This window comes from Antechinus flavipes, chromosome 6 (assembly GCF_016432865.1).
Source record: "Antechinus flavipes isolate AdamAnt ecotype Samford, QLD, Australia chromosome 6, AdamAnt_v2, whole genome shotgun sequence".
NCBI classification, from domain to species: domain Eukaryota; kingdom Metazoa; phylum Chordata; class Mammalia; order Dasyuromorphia; family Dasyuridae; genus Antechinus; species Antechinus flavipes.
The window spans coordinates 177,872,034-177,899,183 of NC_067403.1; the positions used below are offsets into that span (position 1 = coordinate 177,872,034).

The 27,150-nt window shown below is 36.2% G+C and overlaps 1 protein-coding gene across 1 annotated transcript in view; it reads left to right on the plus strand.

Moving 5' to 3' along the window:
* Window positions 1-3,389: 3,389 nt before the first annotated feature.
* BBS7 (Bardet-Biedl syndrome 7) overlaps window positions 3,390-27,150 on the plus strand; it is a 63,667-nt gene continuing 39,906 nt past the window's right edge. The window contains exons 1-7 of the mRNA XM_051966346.1: window positions 3,390-3,485; window positions 7,358-7,423; window positions 10,662-10,724; window positions 18,659-18,834; window positions 20,310-20,496; window positions 23,620-23,692; window positions 25,989-26,105. Of these exons, the coding sequence (XP_051822306.1) occupies window positions 3,450-3,485; window positions 7,358-7,423; window positions 10,662-10,724; window positions 18,659-18,834; window positions 20,310-20,496; window positions 23,620-23,692; window positions 25,989-26,105 (718 nt within the window). The 5' untranslated portion in view covers window positions 3,390-3,449. The remainder of the gene's footprint in view (window positions 3,486-7,357; window positions 7,424-10,661; window positions 10,725-18,658; window positions 18,835-20,309; window positions 20,497-23,619; window positions 23,693-25,988; window positions 26,106-27,150) is intronic.

Genomic DNA, 27,150 nt, shown 5'->3' on the forward strand with positions numbered 1-27,150 from the left:
CAATCATACTTGGTTTTAGAATACCTGTTTTCACAAAGCCAAATAACAATATTGCCAATCTTGTGGAGGAATAGACACTTGTCATTTGGATGAGCCGGGGGCAGGTTTCAACCCAAAGGTTCAAGTAGAGTAGTTCTATTAGCCTTAATAAACTTATTGGGGGCTTTTTATACCTTGAACCAAGACATATTAGAGAATGAATCCAGTATGTTGTCACCATTTCATTCTGAAATTGGCACAAAAGTTATTGTGTTTGGGTTGTAACCATGGTGGTAGTGGTGGAAATTAGCAATGTTTTTTCACAGTGCCTGTGCTCTAGTGGTAAACTCAATTTCTATCTCACAGATATCAGGCAGGCAAAGGTGATTAAAAAAAAGGAAAAATGGCAATTTGTTGAAGCAGTGATGGGACAAGCACACTAAAGCATTATTGGTAGAAAGATGTGATTTTGTCCAACCATTTTGGAAAGCAATTTGGAATTGTACACAAATCACTAAAGTGAGCATTTACTTGGAACCAAGTGATGCTACTGCTATGTATAGACCTCAAAGAGATTTTTTAAAGGAAAGAATAAACAGATGATAAATAGGTAGTTGAGGTGATGGGGAGAGAGAGAGAGAGAGAGAGAGAGAGAGAGAGAGAAGAGAGAGAGAGAGAGAGAAGAGAGAGAGAGAGAGAGAAGAGAGAGAGAGAGAGAGAGAGAGAGAGAGAGACAGAGAGACAGAAAGACAGAGAGAAAGAGAAAGGTCCATTACTTGGGAAGAGGCTGAACAAATTATTATATAGAAATGTATTAGCTATTACTGCATGAAAAGAAATAACGAAGGGGATGGATTCAGAGAAACTTGGAAAGACACATGAATTGATGCAGAGTGAAGTGAGCAGAAAAGGTAAACATATATATATATATATGACTTCAATATTGCAAAGAAAAACAACTTTGAAAGACTTAAGAACGCATGACCAACTATGATTCTATAGGATCACTGTAGAAACCTGTTATCCACTTCCTGACAGGGGAAAATTGTGGGATGAGACATCTACAGCTTTAGATATGGCCTCTGTAGATTTGTTTTGTTTTGTGATATTTATTACAAGAGAATTTGTTTATTTTAATTTGGGGAAGTGAAAGGGAGTAAAGAGGCTAATGATGATGTTGCTATAAAAAAGAAAAGAAAAAGTTTATTGAAGCATTTTAAGAAACAATATAAGAAAGTTCGTAGTTTTATATGAAATCCTCTTTTCTGTTCTTTCTATATGGAAAAGTTTATGTTTGTCAAGTGCAGAATAACAATTTTTTTAAAGAATAAAGGATTTTGTTGTTTAATTGTGTTCAATTCTTCATGATCCCATTTGAGGGTTTTGTGTATGTATGTGTGTGTATGTGTGTGTGATATTTTGCTGTGTAATAAAGGAGCTGGAATGGAGTAATATAATATGACCCAGATAGCGACCTTACCGATGAGGGAAGAAAGGTCCAAAGATATCAGCAACAGGGATCTGAAAAAGATGATTTGAATTTAAGATGGGAAAAGGCCGTTTTTGAATAATGGTGGTAGGAAGGCATATCAGAAAGCCATATAAAATGAGGTCTGCATAATTTTTCCAGTTCCTTCTAGTTTTGAATCTATGGTCCTAAGCTGTTATGATAAACAGAACCTGCAACACAGGGAATAATTTAGATGAGAAGAAATTTGATAATCTGTGGTCCTAAGGAAAAGAAAAAGAAGGAATAACGAACTCATGGAGAGTTAAAGGAAGAAACTAAGAGAAGGTTTGGAAAAGCCACTGTATTTTGGGATAGTGAATTAAAGAATTATAAAAGGATTTGGAAGGCTAAGTGGTGCAATGGATAGAATGCAGGGCCTGGAGTCAGGAAGACTCACCTGGAGTTCAAATCTGAATTTAAGACACTTACTAGCTGGGTGACCCTCAGTTTCCTCATCTGTCAAATGAACTAGAGAAGGAAATAGCAACAGTATCTTTACCAAGAAAACCCCAAATAGATTCATGAAGAATCGAAAATGACTGAAACAACTAAACAACAACAAAAGGATTACTTTGCAGCAGTGAGGGCCCAGGTGAGGTTATATAAATTTGTAATAAACACACAGTACAATTTCATGATTTTTTTCAATTTCATTCACCACATATGTATTGGAGTGTTCCAGTGCTGAAGCTTGGGGTGACAAGATTGGCAATATGATAAAGAGGAAGGGAATTCAAGAGAAAAGGACGTTGTAGAGTTGAATTAGTTCACTAAGATGGGGAAGGATGAGTGTGTAAGGGATGATGGTCTGAAAAAGAATTGAAGGTTTGAGAGATTGTTAGTCTCAGTGTAGATGAAGAAGAGTGTTTGGGGTTTTAAAGCACAAGGATGGATCACAATGATGCGAGTTCAGGATTTTTGAGACTGAGCGAGTGTGTGTGTGTGTGTGTGTGTGTGTGTGTGTGTGTGTATGTGTGTATGCTGACATCCCCTAGTATGAGGACAGGAGTTGAGGAGGAAATGATCTAGGCAAGGAATTCATTGAGGGAAGAAGCTGAAGTATCCTGGGGATCAATAGACAAAAGCGACCAGGATTTTGATTAGATCCTCTATTACCCTACTTGGGGATTTCTCTGACTTTCCTCTCAGGCTCCAGCAAACTCATTATTGAGCTATCTTCATCATCCTGTAAGAAGTTTCTCAGTCTTAGAATTCACCTCATCACTCTCTTCTTTCCCTCTGATTGGGGCCATGAACTGCAAACCTCTCCCACACTTCTCCCTTGGCTGCCCTAGTTTGGGACTTTTCTGACGACTTCTCCACCATGTTGGGAACCTTCCCCATCCCTCCTTCCCTTTTTCAGCTCCCTTTGTAGGTTGTCTTCCCCCTTAAGATTGTAAACTCTTTGAAGCCAGGACTTTTTTTTTTCCCTCCCACATCTGTGCCTGGCACTTAGGAGGTGCTTAATGTTTGGTAGATATGAAGGCTGAAGATGAAAGGAGTGGGAAAGAAAAAAATTTAAAATGAAAACCAGTTTGTTGCCTAAGCTTGCTCAGGCATGTAGTCCAGCCCTTAGTACACAGTAAGTGCTTAATTAGTGCTTGCTGTCTGTCTAAATGCCTGTGGTGAAGGTTTCTTGGACCGGCTCCACTGTGAGCAGAGGATCCTTTCTATCTCAGGGATAATTAACCACGGGAAGGAGGGAGAGTTAGCTTGGCGTGGCCGTAGTCAGGGAAACAGTTCCCTGCTCAGATGTTCCCTCCTTCTCGAGGGTGCCAGGGAGGCTGCGCGGGAGTCGGGAGGGCGGGCCTTCGGCAATACGGCATACGAAACTCTCCCCTATCCCCGCCCATCATCTTACCTAACTCCCATTGGCCGCGGTAGGGGGCGGGGCTTCTTGCGCTTCTCCTAGGCTTGCGGCTGGCGGCTGGCCCCTCCCAGATCGCCCCCATCCCCAGCCATGGAGCTCACCCTGAACCGCTCCGACTATTTACAGGTGAGAGAAGCAGCCCAGACAGCCTCAAGTCCCCGGGGAGCCGGGTCGGGGCACCCTCTCCCTGCCCCTACTGCCCGCGGCCCTGCACGGACAATGACGCTGGTTACGGCCGCCCTCGAGGCTCCGACTGCCCTAGCCCGCTCGTCCTGGCCCCGGGAGGCGGGTCCTGTGGGGCTGCGACTAACGGGGTGGATCTGCAGGCCTTTCCTCTCTCCTATCCCTCTGTCCTCCTCATCTCTCCTCCTCCCCCATCCTTTCATTACCCCCCCCCCATCCAACCCCGTTCTTCCTACATCCTTCCCCTCCCTCCATCCCATTCTTCAACGTCTTCCCTCCTACACCTTTCCCCTCCCTCCATTTCCCTTCTCTCTAGCTTTCCAGCCTCTTCATTTCTATATCTCCATCACTTCTATTTTCCCTTTCTGTCTATGCTCCATCTCTTTATATACCCCCAATTTGTCTGCCTTCCCCATCTCTTTACTCCTTCCATCTCTCAGTGTCTCCCCTCTCTCTTCTTCCCTCCAGTATTTATCTCCCCAGTCTCTTCAATCTCATTTCTTACCTTCACAAGATCCCATAGCTAGGCCTGGAAGGAGCTCAGTCATTTTATAATGGGGAAACTGAGGCATAAAGGAGGGAAGGGAGTTATCCAAAGTCACACAAAGACTCATGGAACTACAAAGTTAGAGCTAGAAGAGACCTCAGAGGCCTTTTAGTCCAACTCTCTCATCTTACAGATAAGGAAACTGAGACCCTGCCAGTATAAGTGTCTTTCCCAAAGAGCCACAGGTAGTAAGTGGGGTTTGAATCTAAATCTCCTAACTCCAGAGCAGTACCAAGCTGCTTCCATACCAGAGGTAGTTTGCCTCTGTGTCTTCAGCAGCAGCACCTATTAGCAAGAGCTTAACAAATACTTGTTGAATTGAAGACAGAAATGATTTATTTTTTAATTGTTGAGACCTATGGTTTCTTCAATGGAAGGAAATCCCCAGAAGGACACTTCTTTTATCAATGCAAGTCAACATATGCTCTGCAACTTAAAGTTTTTGCCTAGAGCAGAGGTATCAGATAGTAACCTCCCCCTCCCCCAATAAATAGAGATACAACAGGACATGGATAATGTAAATATGTGGTTTTCTAGGTCAATATGTGACCTTTGAGGATCTTTATGTATGGCTTAGTAGCTCCTATTTCTATTTTGATTTTGCTACCAGCTTGGTGACAAGAGGGAATAAAATCTTGGACTTGGGGTCAGGAAGGTCACCTTCTGAGGTCAACCCTGGTGTCAGATACTTAATAATTGTGCACCCTGGGCAAATCATTTAACCCTGTTTGCCTTAGTTTTCTCATCTGTAAAATGAGCTAGAGAAGGAAATGGGAAACTACTCCAGGATCTTTGTCAAGAGTACTCCAAATGGGTCATAAAGAGTGAAACATGACTGAAACAATTCAACCATAACACTAACAAAGTGGTTTAGAGAACTGAAAGGTTCAGTCACCTGCCCTGAATCACATAGAGCTTATGTGAATGAATGAATGAAGCATTTATTAAGCTGTATATGGAAAGCACTTAGCTAAAAACTGGGAATAGGTATAGAAAAGTAAGATAGTCTCTGCTCACATTCTAATGAAGGTAGAAAATGAACCTGACTTGAACTTGCCACTACATATTTTGTGGCCCTAGGTATCTTATTTTAACCTTCTATTCCTCCAATTAACTAGAAAATTGGAAAGTGTGTGCTAATCTGAATTAATGGTGGGGATGTCCTCATAGAGATCTTTCTATATCAACTATCCCCAAATTGTGCCAGTCACCAAAGACAAAATGAAACAGTTTCTGCCTTCAGGGAGCTTACAGGTTGGGAAAAATGAGTACGTAGAAAATTGTGCCATATATATCCAGTGCATGCATTTGTGAGTAGCATTCTAGTAACTGGGAATTAGTTAGCAAGCATTATTAAGTGCCTTGGAGCCCATGGTCCAACATAATCAAAAAATATCCACTAACTGTGGATAGACACAGTCAGTTGGGGACAATCAACAGAAAGAAGGCAAAGGGTCTTGGAAAATGATTCTGTAAAAAGTGAGAATTTTTGCTGGGAATTAAAGGGAAACAGGAGGGAGAAATGAGGAAGGAGGGCATTCTAGGCATAGGGGACAACTTTGAAGAAAACTTGGGTTTTTAAGGGTGAATGAGAGCATGCTTTGTAGGCATGAAAGTTTGTGAAGGCATGGAGATAGGAGATACATGTTGTAAATGGGGAACATTAAAGGTAGTGTGGTGTAATGTAAAGTTGTAAAGGAAAGTTAATGTGTACTAAATTTGGAAACATAGCCTGGAGACTGTGAAGGGATTGCATTTCATTCCAGAGTCAAGTGGGAGCCACTGGAGTTTCTTGAACAGGGTACAAATGTAGAAGATTAAAAAGCCATTGTGGTAGCAAAAGACCTGAATTAGGATGGTGTCTATGTTAGAGAAGAGAAACAATGATGTATGAGATAGTGTAGTAATTGATAAAATTTGAGAACTGATGGGATACAAAGGGTAATAGAGAAGAGTTGTTGATGAGTCTGAGGTTACAAATCTGGATGACTGGAGGGATGGAGGTGCTTTCAGTAGAAATAGAGAAGTTATGGAGAAGGCAAAGTTTGGGAGCAAAGATAATGAGTTCAAACATGTTCAAATGAGATGCCTACAAGAGGTGTCCAAACGTGTCCAATAGGCAACGGGTAATGAGTGCCTGAAACTGGGAGGGAGGCAAGAGCTGGGTATATAGTTCTGGAGTCATCTGCATAGAGATGATTAAGATTACACAGAGAGAAAGTGAAAGAGAATAAAGAAGACAAAGTAATATCTGTCTTCCCTTCTATACAGAGTTAAGGTGAGGCTCCAATAGGAGAATGACTTTGAATACTGCAGAACATCATATGGTGTTTGAACCAAGAGCTTTATAAGTTGAATTGGTAGTTATCATCATCATCTTTCCTTGTGATCTTTAGCAAATATTACCAATATGACCCCCTATTAACTATTGCATTATATTTACATATTTGCAAAGATTTGAGAAAAATTACTTTATTAAGGAAGAATCTGTAGATTATATTATTAACCTGACTTTTTTTTTTTTTTTAAACAGAAACCTTTTTAGAAGTATTCTTGCTTGGTACCTCTTACCACAAAATCATGAGCAAGTGATTAATGTCATTTACTTTGTAACTTAAAATATAATGTTTCTTATTTCTGGCTGAAGTTAACTTTAGAAAATTTTAGCATGCCTTAATGGTCACTCAGATTATAATTTTTTTCCTTAATGATATTTATAAGAATTTCATTGTTTTTTAAAATAATAGCCTTTTATTTTTCCAAATACATGCAAAGATAGTTTTCAACATTCACCTTTACAAATTCTTGTGTTCCAAATTTTTTCCCTTTCTTTCTCACCTCCCTCCCCTAGATAGCAAGCAATCCAATATGAGTTAAATAGGTGTGATTTTTCTAAATTTATTTCTGTATTTGTCATGGTGTGCAAGAAAAATCAGATCAAAAGATTAAAAAAAAAAAGAACACAAGCAAATAAGCATCAACAGCAACAAAAGGTGAAAATACTATGCTTTGATCCACATTCAGGCTCCATAGTTCTAGCTCTAGAGTCAGATGGCTCTTTCCATCATAAGTCTACTGGAATTGTCTTGAATCACCTCATTGTTGAAAAGAGTCATGTCTGTCACAGTTGATCATCACATAATCTTCTTGTTGCTGTGTTTTCTTGGTTCTAATAAGGATTTCATTGTAAACTACTTAATCATAGTTGAAATTTGCTTACTGTGATCATAACTTGTTAATTAAAAATACTTTGCTTATGTTTTCTTAGGTAGGGGTAACCTCTCAGAAGACCATGAAACTGCTCCCAGCATCAGGACGCAGAGCAACACAGAAGGTGCTAATTCTTTTCCATACATGACTAAGCAGCCTTTGCTCATGTGCTCTCTCTTTAATTTGACTTAAGTGTGAGGAATTGAATGGGGAAAGGAAATTCAGTTTTTGGAAAATTATGTTTTTTAAATGCTTTCTTTCCCTTATTAATAGGTTAGTATTTTAAAATTGAGCATTATTTTTTGAATTCATTTTTCTCTGTCGCTCAGAATGCCAAGGGATATGATATGTAAGGAAAGAAATGCTTTCTTATATACAACATTCAAATAAATGTTTTTGTATGGGATAATACGAAGACTTTAATACTTAAGTATATTTGTGATTTCATTAATGTAGACATTTCTTCCATAATTAGAGATCTTAACCTCTTTCATGCTTCTAATCCCTGGTGGTTCTTATCCATGTTCTTCTGCACATTCTGCCACAAGGATCTACCCACTTTTCTAGATTCTGTTCTCTAGACACTGGCATACTTCACAGATGTACCAGAACAGCTTATAAAAATTCCTTTCTCTTCATGAAAAAATTATTTTCAGCAATTGTCATGAAATAACTAAAAGAAATGCAGACAGTGAACATTGTCTTTTGTTGAACTTTATATATAATCATACAGTAAAAGTGTTTTAGTTAAAAATGAATGTTACAGTATTAAAAAGGAAAAAGGGTGAAAACTTTTTAATTGCATTATTTTTTAAAAGGGAAAACACATGTACATATTGGTTTGTCACAGTAATGAATATTAACATTACAGTTTACTTTTGAGCCTTGATTTCTGCGGATTTGTAAATGAGTTTCTCAAATTTATCTTTGCATTTCATTTTCGATAAATAGAAGGTCTAGAACTTGATTTGATCTTCTGTTTATTCATGGTTGATCAAAGAATAAATTTTACTAACTTAAATTTCAAAATGTTACTTTCATATCAAGCAACAGATGTACAAATAGTTTTAAAAGGTCTTAAACAGAAGGATGTTTGTAAAGCGATTTGTAAAAGTCCTATTTCATAAGTAAATTTAATAAAGCTTAAATGTCTATAAAAGATAAAAATTTAGGTGACTACTAAATTGTACCACCAATATAATTTTATTTTCTTGATTGGTTCTCTGGTTTTAAAATACCAACAAATAAAAATAAGGACAAATTTCAGTTTTAAAGATATCATGCAAATTTAGTGAAGCATTTCATGTATAGAATTTGCATGTACTAAACAAAAATATTATGCCTTGTAGTGCACTATGGCACTGTTTCAAATACAATGACAAAAAGAAGTAACTCAGGTTCTTGCTCTGTGTCTTTATAATCACTGTGCTGTCTATCATTGCTTATTTCAAATCTACTATTTAGATGCAAGAATATAGAACCATAGAATTTGGTGACACAAGCTGATTGTATACCTAGTAGTTTTCCAAATTAACTTCCTTGTTAATTATATTCTTCCTTATGGAATATAATATTTATTGTTTTAAAATTCTCTACAGGTAGTGCAACCCCTTATTGCTTGCACCTCAGGATGACTACTCATACTTCTTCACCTTTGGTACTTCAGAGACTGTAGGTCTTCTTACATTTTATGGATACAAGTGGAACACTGGTTGACCATGACTCATCTCGTGTTTTTGCCCCCTGATGGGCCCACCTCCTAATCTGAGCGTACATTCTTTTGATAGCCTTGCCACCACTTTTTGGGTGTTGGCTGTAATTGGACAGAGCTTGTTCTCTTTTACTGAGCTTTGAGTCACTTGTAATGTCTTCAGAGATTATGTGTCACAATATTCACAACCACACAGCTTCACCAGGAGTCTATTCATCTTAGGAAGATGATTTTTACATAAAGAAGTAGAGAAACTAATAGTTTCCAAAATTCCATGTAGCTCACTTTCTTCTGCCAGTTGAATTCTGGAGCCAGTTCAATGTCTATCTACCCTATTTGAAATCAGTCAAGTAACAAGCATACATGGTATCGAATGAAGCAGTCCTACTCTCAAGGAACTTGCATTCTAACAGAAAATATGTACATATAGAAAAGGAGACCACTGGCAATTGGGGAAATGAGGAAAGGCTTCATGTAACTACCAAGAGACTAACTCAGTGGACTGCACATTTAGTTGTATGTCATAGTGTGGGAACATAAATATACATTTGAAGTTCAACAATTCAAACTCAAACAATGTACAAGTTTAGAGCCTTGATTTAATATTCCCTGTAGCCTTGTCTTTGGGAGTACACAAAGAAAACAAAAATACATAATATGGTATAAAGAGAATGCCTCCTTTAATTATTGATCGTGTTTTCAATAAGAGTACACCAAGATCTCTTTGATGTGATCTTTGTATTTGATGAACAAGATGGATTGTTTTTATGTAAACATGAATTCAGTGATTTTTATCGGGTGACTTCATTTGTATAGGAGCAGGATTTCTAAACAAATGCAAAAATGATGATAATATGCTGTGCCAACAGAATTTACATAGAAAGAAATCAGCAAGCATTTTAGTATAGAGGTATTCTTTTTAGCCCCCGTAGGAATGAATGTTGAGTTTAGTGAGATAAGCTGAGCTCAAATCTTGTCTCTGTTGCTTTGTACAAATTGGTTTACCTCTCTGAGAGATTTCCTCATCTGTAAAATGTAGGGATTAGACCAAAATAATTAAGAGATCAGTTTTGTCTATAAATCTGTGATGCTATAATATCACTTAGCGAATCAAATTTAACAGCCAAAATGTCATACTTCATCAGGGACAAAATCTCTTAGCATTATATATTGTAATTTTTCTGGGTAAATTTATTTGTTTATTGTTTAAACTGTTATAGACATATAGGTGCCTCATCGGTCATTAAAGAATGTCAGGAGAATATGTACCACAGCCATCTGGGGTAATCCTTTCTGAGGGATAATCTCTGGAAATTCTTATGGGTGTTTGGATGTTTAATCTGCCCTGCTGCAATTTAAGACTCTTGTTCTGTTCTCATTTGGAAACCACATAGTCACAATTTCCTTATAATATATGTCCATAACCTTTCCTCCAGTGTCCAATTTTATAATCCTTTGGGTTTTTGTGTTTGACTTTTTCAGAATTCTTCAATCTATACAAATTCAAAATAATAGTTTATGTACTGAGTGTAGTACCTTGCACAGAATAGATAACAAGTAAATAATTTTTGAATAATAAAATACAGTAATTTTTTATGCATGAGTAATAAAATGCAAAAATAGTGACTTTATACTATTCAATTTATCAAAGGTGGTTGTTGGAGATCAGGATGGGGTGGCTACATGTTTTGGCATAAAAAAAGGAGAAGCTGTGGTAAGTAGAACATTTTGGAATTTGCTTTAGAAAGAGCTATGCTCTTCTTACATTTTCTTACACTTAAGTTTTAAAAATTCTAAAATGCATATCTTGACAATAGAGACAATGTTTAAAAAAATTAAAAAGAAAATTTATTTCAGACACAAATATACCATATAGGGTAGCAGCAGATAGCTTGGAATTCATTTGCTTGGTAAATACCTGAGGAAAAGTTATTGCCACGCATAGTTGGGAATAAAATGTATATTTTCTTTGTTCTTTGGATTTAAATTTAGATGTACCTTTAATTAGCATTAGAGATATTTTGAATTGGAGAAAAATAACAATGGAAGCTTAGCTGTAGGATAACATGAAAAATTAAATTAATGGATGTTTTTAAATGCCCCCTATCTACCTAGTACTGTATTAAATATTGTAGTGGATACAAAAGAAAGAATAGAAGATATAATTCCAGGAAATTATATTCTGATTGCATATATGTGGAGGAAAAAAATCTGAAAACAACAAAAGACAATATATATTTGAATGTTATATATAAAGCTCTAGAGCAGGGGTCCTCAAACTATGGCTCGCGGGCCAGATGCAGCAGCTGAGGATGATTATCTCCTTCACCCAGGCTATGAAGTTTCTTTATTTAAAGGCCCATAAAGTAAAGTTTTTGTTTTTACTATAGTCCAGCCCTCCAACAGTCTGAGGGACAGTGAACTGGCCCCCTATTTAAAAAGTTTGAGGACCCCTGCTCTAGAGATTCAGAACACAGTTCGTTTGTTTCTTGGTCTTATGTGCCTAATCTATTCCATTTACTAACCTTTCTCTCTCTCTTTTCTTTTTATAAACAAATATCAAATAGTTTTATAGTTACTACTTTGTAGTATGGTTTACTACTGCCAGGCTCTCTTCCTTTCTATTTTTTTCTCCATTATTTCCAATGAGGTACTTTGCTTTTCATTCCTCCAGTTGAATTTTGTGGGGTTTTTGGTAGAACTACACAATAATTTTGATAATTTAATTAGTATGGCACTGGATCAATAAAATAATTTAAGAAGTTGTGTCATTTTTATTATACTGGCATTACACAACCTGTATGTTTTTATTTTTATCTTTTCTGATATCATGATGTATATTTCTACTTTTTTTGAATTCACTAGAAGCAAAATAAATTTTGTTCTGATCCCTTCTTTTAAATCTATATGGGTTTTTGTTTTTAAAGTGTGCTTTGTATAAATAACATATTGTTGGTCGTTGTTTTCTAATTTCTAATTATTTTCCCATCCTATATTATATATATATATATATATATGGGTAAGTTTATATTCACTATTACGATTGCTAATTATATTTGTCCCTCCATTATATCCTCTTATACTCCCCATTCCTATTTTCCTCTATATGAAAAGATGGTAAAATAAGAGAAGTATGATCAACATTAGTTATTAGTAATCAAAGTGGCCTGATTTCTTTCCTCTTTACTAGTTATCTTCATCAAGTCCAGAATTCTGTTTACTAATTTTTATGTTTTCCTTCCCTTCTTTTGATCCTCACCTCTGATCTATTGTCCAAGTTTAAATATGTTTTGATCATGAATATTTCTTCCTTGACTCTGTCTTCTCTTTTAAGCCCTCCTCTTTTTTCTTCTTGTTCCCATCTGTCTTCTTGTTGAATTTACTATGTTTCTTTACCAAATTGTGTGTGTGTGTGTGTGTGTGTTCAACCTGCCTTTGTCGGGCTCAAATATGAGTAAAAATTCCTGGGATACCTTCCCCATATACCCTTTTTCCTGTGTTTGTGCATTCTTCTTATATGGAACATTTAGGAGGAAACATAAGTTCTTCTTCCTCCTTTCTTATAATAATAACCGTTCCTCAGATCTTTGACTTTGCCTTTCTTTTCTATCTTATCTTTTTCTTTTCTATTTTAAAGAGGCAATTGTCTCTCATTCCCTTATTAGAGTAAGCTTTTATGCATCATTTAGCTTTTTCCTGTTGTTCAGATATATTTATCTTTCTGGGGTTCTCATTTCTGTTTCTTTGCCTGTCACAGATTCTATATTCTATGTAATTTCTGTCTTTTCATCAGGAATGCCTGAAATTCCTCTATTCTATTAAAATCTATTTTCCACTGTAGGATTAAACCTGTTTTTAGGGAAGAGAAAGGCAAAGGAATAAGCAAATTCCTGCTATGTGCCAGGCACTATGCTAAGTGCTTTTTAGAAACATTATCTCACTTGACCTTTGCATTAGCTCTGTTAGGTAGGGGCTAACAACAGTGAACTGACTTGCCCAAGAGTCATACTAGTAATTGTGAGGCTGCATTTGAACTCTGGTCTTCCTTACTAAAGGCCCACCCAGTACCCTGTCCTGCAAGATGCCTCCATTCCCATCTTTTTTTTTTTTTCTTTGACCTTGAAGTTGTAAATTTTGGTTATAACATCCTGAGAATGTTCAATTGAGGGTTTTTTTTTTTTTTTTTTTTTTAGGAGTTGAATGGTGGATTCATTCTATTTTTAAATTGCTTTCTGACTCAGATACATCTGGGCATCTTTCTTTTATGATTTCTTGCAATTTTTTTGTGTTTTAAAGTTTTCATATAATCTAATAATTATTAGATGATTTCTTCTTGATCTGTTTTCCATGTCAATTGTTTTTGATACTTGGAATCTTAAATTTTCTTTTGTTTTTTTCAGTCTTTTGATTTTGCTATAATATAGCTTGAAGTCCCCTAGAGACCTGAATTCTTTTTGATCTATTTTTTTGGGGGGGATTTACCACTTGGGAAAGATTTTTCTTTTTCTTTTTTTAGTTTTTGCAAAGCGATAAAGAACAGAAGTACAAACATCCTCTCTCCTCAGGCTACTAAGGGCCCTTGATCATCTTAGATCACGTTATCTGTAAATAGCTATGGAATAGAGTAAATGATATGGTTTTTGGTATTTTCCTTTTTTCTTAATTACACTGCCCTGAGTTTGTTTCCTAAAATCCTCTCGATTTCTGACATTTCCTCAGGCTCTCCTCCTGTCTCTCTTCCTTTTCTTAGACATACTCCTAGAAGAAGCTGTGTTCATATTCGGTCTCTACTTTTCATTATCCTTACTTCTCAACTCTTTGCTGTCTGGCCTCATCATTCAACTGAATTGCCTTTCTCTAAAAGTGGTTGATGAGCTTTCCCTCTCCAAATCTAATGCCCTTTTCTCATTCTTCATTCTTTGTAACTTCTTTGCTGAGTTTGGTGCAATATCTCTCTAGGTTTCTGAACCTTTTGTCTCTAGTTTTCTTGTAGGTATCTGCTTCTTCTTGGCTTCCTTTGCTCGTTCATTGTTCCTATCATGTCTCTAACTGTGAGTGTAACCCCCCATGGCTCCTCTGCTGCTCTTTTATTTGATTACTGCATTAGCTCCCATGAATTGAACATACAGATGACAACTAAATCTATTTATCAGACCCTAATTGTTCTCTTGAGTTCTGATCATGCCTTTGATTAGAAAGCCTTTGTAGGCTTAGATGCTTTGGGGACATTTGCTGGGAAATCCATTCAAAGACTATTGGATATCCCAAAGGCATCTCAAATTAAGCATGTTTCAAACTAAATTCATCATCTTTCCTTCCAAAAAGGGAGAAAGAAGCTTCCATTCTGTACTTTTTCTATTACTATCCAGGGTGTCCTTAGCTTGCTATCATTCTTGACATCATCTCACTCTCACCCCATATATCCCTTCAGTTGCCAAATCTTGACAGGTCTACTTTGGCAGTGTCTTACCCCTACTCTTTATTCATTGAGCTACTGCCCTTATTTAGGCCGTCATCACCTCATATCTAGACAGGAGCTTCCTCATTGATATCTCTGTCTTCAGCCTGTATCCTCTACAATTCATTCTTTGAAGAGCTGCCAAAGTTATCTTTCTGAAGTATAGGTGTGACTATTCCTCTCTACTTACTAAAGTCCAATAGCTAGCTCCCTCTTATCTGTGGTGTCAAATATGAGCTGCTCTGTTTAGCTTTTCAGGCTTTTCCTTTCCCTTTCTAACCCTACCATACACTATACTTTACTTCTGAAACACATCTTTACTTTTCCCAAGAACTGATACTCCATCGTCCGTCTCTTCTTGGTACTGGTGTCTCCCATGTCCGAAATTTATCTTTATTTCTTAGAATCTCTTGTCCCCTTCATAACTCTGTACATGTGATTCCTTCTTTAAAAGCCCTTTCTTTGTACACACGTCTCCCTGCAACTCTCATTCCCTCTTCCTCAGTTTATTTTGTATTACTTTTTACATATTGTAATCATATTTACACACATACATATTGTCTCTTCCATAAAATAATATAAATTCTCTAAGGACAAGAAGTGTATCTGTCTTTGCATCCTCTTGATGCCAGAAGACTACCTCATGTCTTGTTTTATTTGCTCAAGTCTAATTTTCATCTGTTATTTGAGTAAAATTTTGTACCTCCTGTTTAAAGCTTTTTTATTCTTTTTCCAGGTTTTTTCCCCCTAGAGTTTTTACTTTCATATTCTTTCCTTTAGAGCTCTCATTTGATAATTTTTAATTTTTGCTCTTAGTTCATTTTTCCCCTGAATTCCAGGAGCTGAGGCACATCTATAATTTTATTTGTGGCTTTGTTTATAAATGATTTGGAGTTATTCTCTTTTTTTTCTGGGTCTGTATCTTAAGCATGGCTAGTTCTGTGTCTTTTTACTATTAGTGTTTTCTTGTATTTATTCATTTTCCTCGTGATACTTTATGAATTGAGACTGTTTGGGGACTAGGCTTTATACAATTCTGGAAGGAATGGTGGAGTCTTTTTTATTATTGCTCTCTGGTTTATGTCTGGATAATAATCAGGAATGACCAGACAATTTGGGGCAGTATATGCAGTGTATTCTGTGCAAGGGCTGTTGTCCTCACTCTCTGAGTCTCTCAGGTTTTTGAGTCTACCTTGTAGTCAGAGTTCATGCAACTCTAGTATCCTTGGCTAAAACCTGGTCCACCCTGTCTTCCTACCATGCTTGTCTGGAGGGACTTAGTGTCCATAGACTCCCAATTGTCTCTCTTTGTGGAGATGTGTTGGCAGAATGCATTTAGTACAGTTTCTCCTCTATCATGTCTTGGTGTTTTAAGAAGTATCTTTGTTGGAGTAGTTTGTAAAGGACTGAACCTCTGAATAGGTGCACTGGAATCAGACAACCGAGCACTTAAAGTTAATTACCGATTGGCCAATACTCTATTGGCATATGTTTGGAAAAATGGCCCTTCTCACTATTCCGTGCTGCTCAATCTTTTGGTGTATACAGAGAATCGAAGGAGGGATTAGAGGGTAGAATGAGACAGCCAGACTCACTTTGCCAGAGGACCAGGAGAAGGGAGGTTGGTGGAGAGCTTGTGGCAGTTTTGTCCATCTCTTTTACTTCTCCCCCTAAAGACCAAGGTCTTTTGCTTATCCTGTCTCTGGCTGACCCTGAGGCCTCCAGGAAGCTAGCCCATACTTTACATTTAGTTGTGGGAAAACTGGGCTGCTTCCACTCATTGACATCTAGAGGAGAAAAATTTTTTTAATGTAAAACTATACAATTACCTTTTCATTATTTTCTAGGAATATATATATATATATACACACACACGTGTGTGTGTGTGTGTGTGTGTGTGTGTGTGTGTGTATGTGTAAAAGTAGTGGGGCATGATTTGTAGAGCCTTGGCCTTGGTAGACGTGAACTGACTTTCACATTAGTCTCACAAGAAAATTGAATCATCATATTATTGTATGACCCAGGGCAGATCACTTAAAACTCTCATTGCCCTTGACAACTCTGTAAGATTCAAGGCTGCAGAATGAGCATTGGCTGAAAGGGAGATTCTTCCTGGGAACTTCCTACACTGATAAAATCATAGCTCTGCCCCTGTCATTTCTCTCTTTTACACACACACACACCGTGTTTCCCCAATAATAAGACACTGTCTTATTATTTTTTTTGGACAGAAAAAAAAAAAAACCCACCAGAGGGCTTATTTTCAGGGGAGGGCTTATTTTAATGAACATTGACAGCAATGCTCCCTGAGTGCCCCTTCTATCCTCCATCATGCCCCCTGAGTTCTTCTTTTATCCCCCATCATGCCCCTTTTATCCTCCATCATGCCCCCTCACTCCCACTTACATACCGGGTTTTTATGTTGTCCTGCCTCAGCTCTCCTCCATGGCACTGCTCTCAATGGCGCCAGCAAGCAAATCACTGGGGAAGAACAGGATGCTGCACTCACTGCTGCAGCTCTGATTGGATGCAGCTCGGAGCGTGGTGTGCATTTCACCCGGGGGGAGAGGGGAAGGGGAGGGATGGTGCATACAGAGGGTACCGTAATGTAGCGTGTAGCACAGGGGATCACCTTCACTACAGTAGCAATCTCAATAGGGCTTATTTTAGAGGAATCTTACACAGTAAGGGGAGGGCTTATTTTTGGGATAGGTCTTATTATCAGGGAAACACAGTATATTCAATATACATATGTCACACATCTACAAAATACACATAGGCACATATATATAAATATGTATGTATACATAAAATGAGTCAGATATACATATCTATACCATATATTTGTATATATTATGCATGGCTATAATAATGTCCATGTATGTGTATATATGCGTATATATACGTATATACACACATACATAGACATACGTACACATGTGTGGTACTTGGGCTCTTTCTGGTTGCATGTAAAGTGTGTGTGTGTGTGTGTGTGTGTGTGTGTGCACATATATATTTTACCTAGAAACTTATCTGAAAGCATGGTTTTGCTTACAATGTGCATGCATACATGCACAAAGAACTATGAATTGGTAACTCATCACAAAAAAGCAGCTTTAGACCAGGCCTGAAGATTCACTAAATTGTTTATATGCCCTTTGACCTTATTTATATGCCTTTTGGGATAAACCTGTACCCCAAAGAGGAGGAAAAAAGGAAAAGGATTTATATATAGAAAACTGTTCATAACTTCTCTTTTTTTTAATGGCAAAAAATTGGGAACTAAGGGGATGGGATGCCTTCTACTTAGAGAATGACTGAACAAATTATGGAATAATGAAAGGGATTGTTTCAGAGAAATCTGGGAAGACTTCTCTGCCCTGATGCAGAGTAAAACCAGGAGAACAACACTGGAGAGACAAACAACTTTGAAAGATGGAGAATTCTGGCCACCATAGTGTCCAAAAATATGCTGCCTACCTGGAGAGTTGATAGATTCAAGATACGAAATGTGACACACATTTTTGGGATATGGCCAATGTGGGGATTTGTTTGCTTGACTATACATGGGTGTTAAAAAAAAAAAAAAAAGTTTTTTTTTTCTTTTTTTAAAAGCCAGAGAAGGGGAAATTGGTAGTGAAAGAAATATTTGTGAATTAAAAAAAAAAAATTTTTTAAAGATAAACCAATCAGAAAATCATTAGCAGAGAAGTATGAGTAAAATCATGGGTTCTGTTTATAATTCTGCTCTGAAGAATAATTCTCTGTTAGCAAAAGTAAAGTAAAATTTTATGCTATTAGTATAGGTATCGGGGGATTTAAATTCACATACTTCAGCTGAAATGTCAGGCAGCAATGATTGTAAAGGATTAAGGAAGTATTAGTTCAAATAAACAGCTTATTCAAATGGATATTTTTGAGGTATAGACAAGACCCTTGTGAATTTATTAGTTGCTATTTCCCGCTCTATATTAACAGCTCTTGGTCTTTAGCTTTGTGAAAATATGTTTATAAATAAGCATACTTTTAAGAAACATTTAACAGAAAAGAATGCTAACAATAGAAATTTTATCTCATTGTACTCATTAATACTGTGGCACTTTATATGTGAAACTCAGTATTCTTTAATGACTAAAAGGAAGTTTTTTTTTAAAAAGGCTTATTAATTATTTCATTAATGACTCTTACAGCCGGTGTTCAAGACTTTACCAGGACTGAAAATTGCACGGCTGGAGTTAGGAGGAGCACTTAACACACCACAGGAGAAGATTTTTGTGGCTACAGGCTCTGAAATCAGAGGTTTCACGAAGAGGGGAAAGCAGTTTCTTTCATTTGAAACTAATCTCACTGAAAGCATCAAAGCTATGTATGTTGATAATTTCATTCTCCCTTTCCCCCTACTCCCCCACCCCATATATTAGATTTTCTTGAAGGCTGAGGAGTTTTTGACAGAGACCTGTATTTTAATATATTATGGTATGTGGGAACAATTTCATCCTCATTGACCCTGGAGGCACAGATATAGGCCATATATGCTATTTAAAAGATCTAATTCTCAATTTTATGTTTTTGATAATTTTGCCTTTCTCATATGTTTTTCTGTCTTTGTAAAAGCTGTGTAGACTTTTTTTTTTAAAACAAAGAAATAGAGTTAGATTCAAAGAAAACTCCCGATTCTGAGCATTTATACTGATTTACTGTCACTTTGTTCTATATTAACCTTTTGTTGCCAATAGGGCTGGCCTTATGAGTTGGTGACCATCCAGTTGATACCATTTCGTGAAAGTCAGAGAGGATCTCTTTTATGTTGCATCTTACCAAGGCCTGGGGCCTCAGATTTATTCTCTTTAAAATATCCACATTGAGCTAGTTGGGATGACACACTGAACTTTTAAAAGTATATAGTAAAAATTAGTCAAATTCTTCCAAAAAGTAGGATTAGTATTAGGGTGTAGATGCATGGAAAAGTAAAAGGCATTGGGTCCCTGAGGGAGATAGATGGTAGGGTGTGTCACAGAGATAATGAACCTAGAAACCCTTCAGCCACATTCTTATTCCTTAACCATTAGATGATGCTGAGTACCATGGTTATACCTCATAATTCTGCCTCAGTGGATTAAAAGCCTTAGTTTCCTTGCCAGATTAAGCTTTGGAGATGGTTCTTCTGCTTCTTAGAGAAAGACAGAACCAAAAAAAAAAAAAAAAAGCTTGCTTAACTCATAGGATAGTAACTTGAGTAAATATTACTCTCACCACAGTGATCAATTATATTTTTAAAATAATTTTTAAAACTCAATGTTTTTTACTTGAACTGTTAAGAGTTTCTTCTTAGTGTGCTGTAAAATTTTAAGAGAAACAAATTATTCTTAAGATAACTATCTTTAATCAGTCACTTGTTTCCAGTAATACACAATTACATTTATAGTGTCTCTGCTTTCATTTTCTCCAATTTAAATATTTCCAGGAGAATGCTGAACTGTCTCTTCTTCAAGATTATCATAAAAATTATAGCAGCATAAAAATGAAATTGTAAAAATTGTAGCAGTATAAGATGGAAATTTAAGGAGGGAAGTGAAGAAAGGTATTAAGGACCCTTCAAGGTAAATAGAGGAATTTTAGCATTTGGTAAACGTGAACTGACTTTCACATTAGTCTCACAAGAAAATTGAATCACCCGTTTGCTGTTTCAAGAAATGACTTTTTTTAAAGAAGCAGTCAGGGTTAAGTGACTTGTAAGTTTCATGAGCCTGAGGCTGGATTTGAACTTAGATCAAACTAAATCTAGGGCCATGGTTCAGTGAGAAATGACTTTTTAATTGCCATGTTGTCTCTCATTCCCAGGCACATCTCTGGCTCAGATCTCTTCCTGTGTGCCAGTTACATCTATAACCATTACTGTGACTGCAAAGACCAACATTACTACCTGTCGGGGGACAAAATCAACGATGTGATCTGTCTCCCAGTTGAAAAATTGCCTTGTATTATACCTATCCTGGCCTGTCAGGACAGAGTGCTTCGAGTTTTACAGGTGACTATTGTTAGCTTCCTTCTTTTGCATATATAAGCCATATTCAATTCAAGAAGAATTTATTATAAAGCTAGGAATACAAAGGCAAGCTCCTGTTCTTTGGATTAAGAGAATTAAACAAATAAGTAACTAATTCTGTACTAACTTACACAAAACAATTTCATAGAGAAAAAGCAATGAGGAAAGGCCTTAAGTAAGATAATGCTATCTGAGCTGCCCTTCAAAAGATCCTCAGAATTCTAAAAGGGGAAACTGAGGACATGGGGGACACCAGGGAATGGGAGTAAGCTAGCAGTCCAGTGTGACTCTACACATACATCCACATGCATACATGTACACATGCACATGCGCACACATACACACACATGTCCCTTTCTCTTAATTTAAAATAATAATAATTACTGAAGAAATTTATCCAAGGATACCTCTATAGAGAATCACATTTTCTTGGTTACTATTTTTGGTAATTTAAGTGTTACATTGGATTTCTATTTTAAACTGTCTTGTTAATTTGAGCAAAATGTGCACAGTTTTTTTTTGGCAATTGTAGGGAGACAGAGTTTAAGGTTCTGCACCCAGTTTTGTTGTTTGGAGATTATTCTGACCCAAATTCCTGGCAATATCAAAGTATGCTTAATATCCAAGAACTTCTGTGCTTCTCTTCTTTTTTAAAAAAAAAAAAATTTGTCATTTTTATTTTTCCTACCAATCGTATTTTATTTTTTCCAATTACATGTAAAGATAGTTTTCAAAATTCATTTTTTATAAGATTTTGAATTTCAGATTTTTCCCTCCCTCCTTCTCCTCTCTCCTCAAGATAGCAAGCAATCTAATATAGATTATGTATGTATAATCATGTTAATCATTTCCACCTAAGTAATGTGAAAGAAGAATTAGAACAAAAAGGCTTTAAAAAGAGAGAGAGAAAGAAAAGACAAAACAACATTAAAAAGTGCTTTAATTTGTGTTCAGATTCCATACTTCTTTCTCTGGATGTAGACGGCATCATGAGTCTTTTGGAATTGTCTTGGACAATTGCTGAGAAAAGCTAAGTCTTTCATAGTTAATCATCGAACAGTGTTGTTGTTATTGTAAACAATGTTTTCCTGGTTCTGCTCACTTTACTTTGCATCAGTTCATGTAAGGCTTCTCAAGTTTTTCTGAAATCAGCCTGTTCATCATTTCTTATAGTACAATAGTATTCCATTACATTCTTATACCACAACTTGTTTAGCCATTTCCCAATTGAGGAATATCCCCTTAATTTCAAGTTTTTTTGCCACCACAAAAAGCTGTGCTATACATTTCTTCTTCTTCCTGGAGATCGAGGAAGAAGACACATGTGATTTGGGTGGATACAGGGAAAATCATGACAGGAAAATCATGGTACAATGGATAGACTATTGGGCTTGGAATCAGAGAGACTTATCCAAATGAGTTCAGATCTTGCCTTCAACACTTTCTTGCTCCAAATTCAACAACAACAAAATGAAGAGTTGGCCTCTGGTATAAGATCAGAGATTTAGAGTTTGGGATGATCTTAGATGTCTTCTCATTGCACTGTGCATTTAAGGGTAGCTAGGAGGTACAGTGGATAGAGTATTTGGTCTAGAGTCAGGAAGTCTCATTTTCCTAAATTGAAATCCAGGTTCAGACACTTATTAGCTGTATGACCCTGGGTAAATCACTTAATCTGGTTTGCCTCCATTTCCTCATCAGCAAAATGAGCTAGAGAAGGAAATGGCAAACCACTCCAGTGTCTTTGTTAAGAAAATTCCATATGGGAATATTATTGCTCTGTAAGGAATGACCAGCAGGACGAATACAGAGAGACTTGGAGAGACCTACATGGACTGATGCTAAGTGAGATGAGCAGAACCAGGAGATCATTATACACTTCGACAACGATATTGTATGAGGATGTATTCTGATGGAAGTGGATTTCTATGACAAAGAGACCTAACTGAGTTTCAATGGATAAATGATGGACAGAGACAGCTACACTCAGAGAAAGAACACTGGGAAACGAATGTAAACTATTTGCATTTTTGATTTTCTTCCCGAGTTATTTTTACCTTCTGAATCCAATTCTCCCTGTGCAACAAGAGAACTGTTCGGTTCTGCAAATATGTATTATATCTAGGATATACTGCAACATATTTAACATATATAGGACTGCTTGCCATCTTGGGGGGGGGTGGAGGGAGGGAGGGGAAAAAACGAAACATAAGCGAGTGCAAGGGATAATGTTGTAAAAAATTACCCTGGCATGGATTCTGTCAATACAAAGTTATTATTAAATAAAATAAAATTTAAATTAAAAAAAAAAAAGAAAATTCCATATGGAGTCACAAAGAGTCAGACATGACTGAAATGACTGAATAACAACAACAAAGGGAGAATCATGTGCTTAGCTTAGCCCACCATTAAGTCCAAATCAGTGATTTATGTCAGTGATAACTTTATAATTAAGCAAATTTTTTAAAAAATGAAGCCAAAAAAAAAATCAGTCAACAATATTTTAAACATTAATTTGGCCATTTTCTAAATAAGCCTCTTGAAGACAGGACCATGTTTGACTTGAGTTTTGTTGCTCCCCCTTCCCCAACTGAGCCCAGGCTCTGCTCACAAGTGAGGATTCGCAGGTTTGTTATACAATTATAGGGTTTCCCTCTTCCCCTTTTCCTGACCTTTTTTCCTTTCTCCTTTCCATTCCCTTTTTTTTTCCATTTTTTTGCAGAACTAGGGGTGTTTTGGAGCCAGCTTGTTAGGTCAATGAAAGCCAATTGTTAAATTTTCATTGTGAGCAATTAAACCTTGAAAACTGATAAGTACTACAAATCAAGACTTAATTGATTGCTTTGTTTATTGTCTAGACTTAAAAAAGTTATGAAGAAAATGTTAATAATGCAGATTAAGCTTATAAATATGTCTGTCATAGATACATTTCCCCATACTCTTTCAAAGCCAGTCATTTACAGGAATACCCCCTCCCCATCTCAGTAAAGCTCATGCAGAATATTATATTTGAATACTTATAACCATAGGAATATTTGTTGTTAATTAAAGGACATGATTTTGAATTCCATTATTTTAATGTTTTCATGTCATGTTTTTCCTCAGGGGTCTGATATGATGTATGAAGTGGAAGTTCCTGGTCCCCCTACAGTCCTTGCCTTACACAATGGGAATGGTGGTAAATAGATGGCATTTTCATACTGAAGTAGAACAACACATTAAGTTATTTATATCTGAAACTAAAGGTTTTTATCAATACCATATAACCTTTAGTTATATGTTTATATTATTCTTTTATAGTGTTTTATTTTTAAAATTAAATAATGAATTTATAATATATTTTGAAAGAGAAGCAGTCTGTACATTATAGAAATTTGTAGTTTCATTTATTATCCTTTTCTGTTGTTCCATGAATGACCATTTTTATTTGATTTTTGTAAATTTAAAAAGAAAAAACTCTTAACAATGGAGGAAATCAGGAAAACCATTAGCACCTCTAATAAACACCACACAGAAACAGCTCAGACATCTGTCACAGTATGTTTTAAAGAAATAAATGAACATTGTGGTACAAAAGGAGGTACTTACTACTCTCAGAATCCTGGGTTCTAGTCCTGACCACTACTCTGCCACAAAATAATTTCATTATCTCTCATCTCTTGAAATGAAGGAATTGAAATACTCTCCTCTAAAGAGAAAAGTCTCTTTATCACTCTAAAATCCAATTATTTTTGAACACCCTTATAAAACATGTTTGTTAACTTTTTTCTTTAATATATATTTTGTAGTTTCAGTGAGTGGTATGTATATATAGTTGCTGGAAGCCTAACCTTTGGATTTATAAAGGACAGTTCTATAAGTATTTTTTTTAAATGGAAAGAACTGATAAAATCAAATCCTATTGGGACAGCTAAGTGGCACAGTGGATAGAGCACCAGTCCTGAAGTCAGGAGGATTTGAGTTCAAATGTGACCTCAGACACTTAATATTTCCTAGCTGTGTGACCCTGGGCAAGTCACTTAACCCCAATTGCCTCAGCAAAAAAAAAAAAAAAAATCAAATCCTATTATAATATCATTTGTATTACATAGGTCAAATTATGTACCTTAAAATATTCCTATTCATTCATTCAGCAAATATTATCTACTATATGCAGAGTAGTATATATATATATATATATATATATATATATATATGTGTGTGTATGTGTGTGTGTGTGTGTGTGTGTGTGTGTGTGTGTGTAAGTGTGGGCAGAGAGACAAAGCTTAGAAAAGATGTCACTGCTTTCATAGAGGATATGAGGGGAGGGTAAGATGTAAGCACAAATAAGGGTAATATCCTGTTTTCTACAGATGTTTTAGAGAGTGATACAATAGCCTATACAAAGACGTGAAATGGAATGTCAAGTGCAGGAAACCGCAAGTAGCCCTGTTTGACTGGATCATAAAGACCATTCATGAAATAATAAGTCTGGAAAGGAAGGTTTCAGCCAGATTGTGAAAATCTTTAACATCCAGGCAAAATAGTTTATGAATTATTTGTTATTTTATCATTTTTATCTTCTCTTGTTTAGTGACCCAAATTTCATAATTTCTAACATAATGGTGTTTAAAAATCAAAAAGTCTTACTTCCTGGTTGGGTATCTTACAATGCAGACTAATTAAGACTTAAGAAGAAGATATTCTGTATAACTACTGCAAACATGGGGAGATTTATGGGAACAAAAGGCCATAGTTATCATTAAAGTACCATATAGCTTTAAATATGATGTCCTTTTAAAATTTATGTTCTGTTTTTAAAATCAAATTTTATGCTCAGGTAAATATGATAGTTGGTATGTTCTGTCTTTAACTGGTCAAAAATGAATCTAGAAAGTTATCAACCAGATTATATATCTGTTATGGTTAGAGATGTAGAGTGAGCTTTTGTCAGTGGAAGGAGTTCTCATACTGATATGGTTATCATTCTTTGAAGTATTGGCATAAATACAGGGTATCCTAAAAGTCCAATGTCTGTCTTAACCAATTAGAGCTTCAATATTAAATTAATATCAATTATTTAATCAATCAAAATTTAAATAAATTATCAAAGCTTTGCTGTTAATAAGTAAATAAATTTCATATTAAAGCTTTAATAGTTTAAATCTGCATTAAGGTTTTGGGGGCATCCTATCTAGTAGTTAAAAGAATCAAGGAAGAGCTGGAGTTTGGGGATGAGGAGATTTGGATTTTAGTGCCAACAGTGTTACTAATTAGCCATTTGCTAGTTCATATTGTTCCTTAAGACAATGGGACTAGACCTGATTAGAAGTCTTTTCTAGCTCTTACATTCTATGAAGATGTAACCAAAACTAATTCAAATTATTTTCCATTGCATAGAATTAAAAATTTTCCCCATAAAACTGTTAGGAAAATAAGTTTTTCTTAAAGATTCAATTGTAAATGGGAGAAACATTCATTTCTCAATTTTCTAGGTGAATCTGGAGAGGATCTTCTGTTTGGAACCTCAGATGGAAAATTTGGGATTATTCAGATCACTGCATCCAATCCAGTACATAAATGGGAAATGAGAAATGAGAAAAAGAGAGGAGGTATGTCATTTGTTAACATTTGGGGAATCTAAACTTCACTAGTCTTTATGTTAACTCTGTGGCTCAGAATTTAATGGGTGTAATAATTCTTGCCTTACTACCCACAGGGTAGTTGTAAAGGTCAAAAGCAAAAATGCTCTGTATCTGAATGTAATGTGTTATAGGTGAGTTGTTCGTATTATTTAATTTATGCACTTTTCAAGGATTAAAATGTGAATTCACATCTCCCAAAGTGCTCTGTGTCTGCACCAGAGTGCTCCTCTCCAATCCAGCTGAACTCTCTTCTGCCACCAGCCAAGTGGAAAATATTCTGGAATAGATCTCTCTTCACTGGCCTTATATATGACTCTGCTGAGAGAATGGGATTATGGGTTTTCTCCCACAGTGCTCTCTGGCCCTAAGAGCTTTAAGGGAGGTGTGAATTCACAAAGTTACAAAGTTTACTTTGTGAATCTGGCAAACTTGTGAACTCCAATGAGTAAAGGTGTAAACACAAGTATTGTACTAATTAGTTCTACTTAGTACCTTGTTTCAGGTTCTGGCCCAAAACATCTTCTTGTAAGATCAGATCAACTCTAATTAGTTAGCAGTTTGTAAAGATTCCAACATCTGTTGTCTTTCTGTTGCTTCTAGAATCAAATATAAGCTCTTCATTAATTTTTAAAGCCCATTATATTCCAGGTCTATCTTTCCAATCTCTTTGGACAGCCTTTTTCCCTCTAACTTACCTCATACTTTGCAGTTCAGCCAAACTAATCTCTTTTCTTTTCCCACACAAAACATTTAACTTCTCATTTCTCTCCTTTTACACTGGTTCTTCTGGCTGTGTCTCATGACTGGAACATACTCCCTCCTTAACCTCTGCTGCACAGAATAGTTCAAGAAGTAGTTCAGGCCCCATTTTCTACATGCAGCTTTCACGATCCTTGCAACTGCTAGTGCTCTTATCAGACAGGAAGGACTTTGTATTTTGTATTTATTCTTCTTATAGCATTTATATCATACTTTGAGATTCACAAAGTGATTTGCAAATATTATCTAATCT